The 2425-nt window shown below is 35.4% G+C and overlaps 1 protein-coding gene across 1 annotated transcript; it reads left to right on the forward strand.

Annotated features, from left to right (window-relative positions):
- Window positions 1–360: 360 nt before the first annotated feature.
- On the forward strand, window positions 361–2425 carry LOC108829389 (protein SRG1). Its single transcript, XM_018603047.2, has 4 exons — window positions 361–744; window positions 905–1152; window positions 1491–1818; window positions 1906–2425. Exons 1-4 carry the CDS (start codon window positions 481–483, stop codon window positions 2155–2157), a joined length of 1092 nt encoding a protein of 363 aa, XP_018458549.2. The 5' UTR covers window positions 361–480; the 3' UTR covers window positions 2158–2425.

Raw genomic sequence — 2425 nt, forward strand, 5'->3', positions numbered from 1 at the left:
GATGTCAATCATGGCAACTGATGTTGCAAGCTTTTAATTGTTAAATATAATAATAATAATATTTTTAATTGATGGAGGTTGATGTTGCACAAAAGGGGTAATCTGAGAGTTATATTTTAGAATTTTATTAGTTATGGTCAACAAAATGAACGTACAGAGAATTTTTAACAGTATTTATTTGAAGATATTTTAATTTGAACTTATGCCATACGGCATACGCTTACAATTCTTTTACCAAAGAAAAAAAAATCAAAAGTGCACAAAAAAGACCCCACTCTCCACAAAACCTGCAACACTCAATTATACCCACAACATGCAAACAATAATAAACATCACTGAGCTCCAAGTATTTCTTCTATAAGTATAGATAAACTCTCACGACTCCCACATCAAATATCCCCCTTGTATTAGCTAAGTTCCAAAATAAAAAACGGAAAATAAATCAAATCCTAATCTCTTTCTCGGTTTGCTTGCTTCAATATGGCTCCTCGACCTATTTCTTCGATCAGAGTTGGTGAGATAGAGGATGTTCAAGAACTAATAAAATCAAAACCAAACAAAGTTCCAGAGAGATTCATAAGAGACGTCAATGAAAGAGGAGTCTTAGTGTCACTTAAGACTCACCTTCATCAACCTATTCCTCTTATTGATCTCTCTAAACTCTCTAAATCTAACACTCATGATGATTTTATCTTTGAGATTCTTAAGCTCTCACAAGCTTGTGAAGACTGGGGATTTTTTCAGGTACTTTCGGCAATTCTTATTTTCGTGATTATTGGGTTTCTTAGGCTAAACCGTGGACTTCGGTAATCTATAAATAAGAATATATTACATTTGATTGGACTTATGTTAAAATTTAACAATAAACGAATCTCAGCACGGCTATTCCTACTACTACATATAGGTTATAAATCACGGGATTGAAGTAAATGTGGTGGATGATATAGAGAAAGTTGCTAAGGAGTTCTTCGATATGCCTTTGGGGGAGAAGAAGAAGTATCCAATGGAGCCCGGGACCGTACAAGGTTACGGTCAAGCTTTCATCTTCTCCGAAGATCAAAAGCTTGATTGGTGCAACATGTTTGCTCTTGGTGTTCATCCTCCTTCTATCCGCAACCCCAAACTTTGGCCTTCTAAACCGGTCCGGTTCAGGTTCTCAACTAAAACCCTCTTTTCCCTTGAGTCCTTGACACAATTATATAATCTTCTGAAGTACCTTTGTTCAATTTTAATGGTCGTCATATTCTATATATAGAGTTATTAATTAGTGAGGATATGGCGCGCAAATGCAAACAGTTTTTACTAGAAATCGTCATATACTGTATCCATGTTCGAAATCATGATTCAAATTTTTAAAACTTGTTGTGGATCATGGTCGTCATATTCAAATTACATAACATAGCTTAGTGATGTATACTTTTCAATTATTTAATTCACCTTTTTATAAAAAAATAAAAATTTGACTAAATAATTGTTTTTTTCTTCTATAGTGAAAGTCTTGAAGGTTACTCAAAAGAGATAAGGAAATTGTGCAAGAGGTTGTTGAAGTACATAGCAATAAGCTTGGGTCTAAAGGAAGGGAGATTTGAGGAAATGTTCGGGGAAGCAGTGCAAGCAGTGAGGATGAACTATTACCCACCATGTTCAAGTCCTGATCTTGTCTTGGGACTTAGCCCACATTCTGATGGAAGTGCTCTAACGGTTCTTCAGCAGAGCAAGGACAGTTGTGTTGGGCTTCAGATCCTCAAGGATAACACTTGGGTCCCTGTGCTACCCCTTCCAAATGCTCTTGTCATCAACATTGGTGATACAGTTGAAGTATTCTTTACATGGATTTCCATCAGAGTTAATGTACTGCACCATTCATCAAAATTATTAATTATATGTTTTTGTATATGAGTATAGGTGCTAACTAATGGGAAGTACAAGAGTGTGGAGCATAGGGCAGTAACAAACAGAGAAAGGGAGAGGCTTACAATAGTGACATTTTATGCACCAAACTATGAGGTTGAAATAGAACCAATGGGTGAGTTGGTTGATGATGAGACCAACCCATGCAAGTATAGAAGTTACAATCATGGTGAATACAGTTACCACTATGTATCCAACAAGCTCCAAGGCAAGAAGTCCCTTGATTTTGCCAAGATTCTCAATTAACTAATTTTACTTTCACAACCCTTTCACCATCCATTAACTAGTTACCACTTATTTATTTTTATTTTTATAAATTTAGTTGTGAAAATTTTATGTGTATAGTGATAGGAATGTTCCCCACCTAAGGGTTTTAGTGTCATGATTAAACTCCCTAATGTACATACAACATGTAATATATTATATGTGTCTGTGGGTGGAGTTGGGTGTGTTTATGTGTTTATATGTATGTGGAGAAGGAACAGAAAGAATAAGAAAAGTAACATCCGATCCA

Source organism: Raphanus sativus, chromosome 6, assembly GCF_000801105.2.
Source record: "Raphanus sativus cultivar WK10039 chromosome 6, ASM80110v3, whole genome shotgun sequence".
Classification (NCBI taxonomy): domain Eukaryota; kingdom Viridiplantae; phylum Streptophyta; class Magnoliopsida; order Brassicales; family Brassicaceae; genus Raphanus; species Raphanus sativus.

Coding starts and splice junctions, on each gene's coding strand:
- LOC108829389 (XM_018603047.2), top strand. CDS start 481: ATGGCTCCTCGACCTATTTCTTCGATCAGAGTTGGTGAGATAGAGGAT. Junction 745..904: donor AAGACTGGGGATTTTTTCAG/GTACTTTCGGCA, acceptor TACTACATATAG/GTTATAAATCACGGGATTGA. Junction 1,819..1,905: donor ACATTGGTGATACAGTTGAA/GTATTCTTTACA, acceptor ATATGAGTATAG/GTGCTAACTAATGGGAAGTA.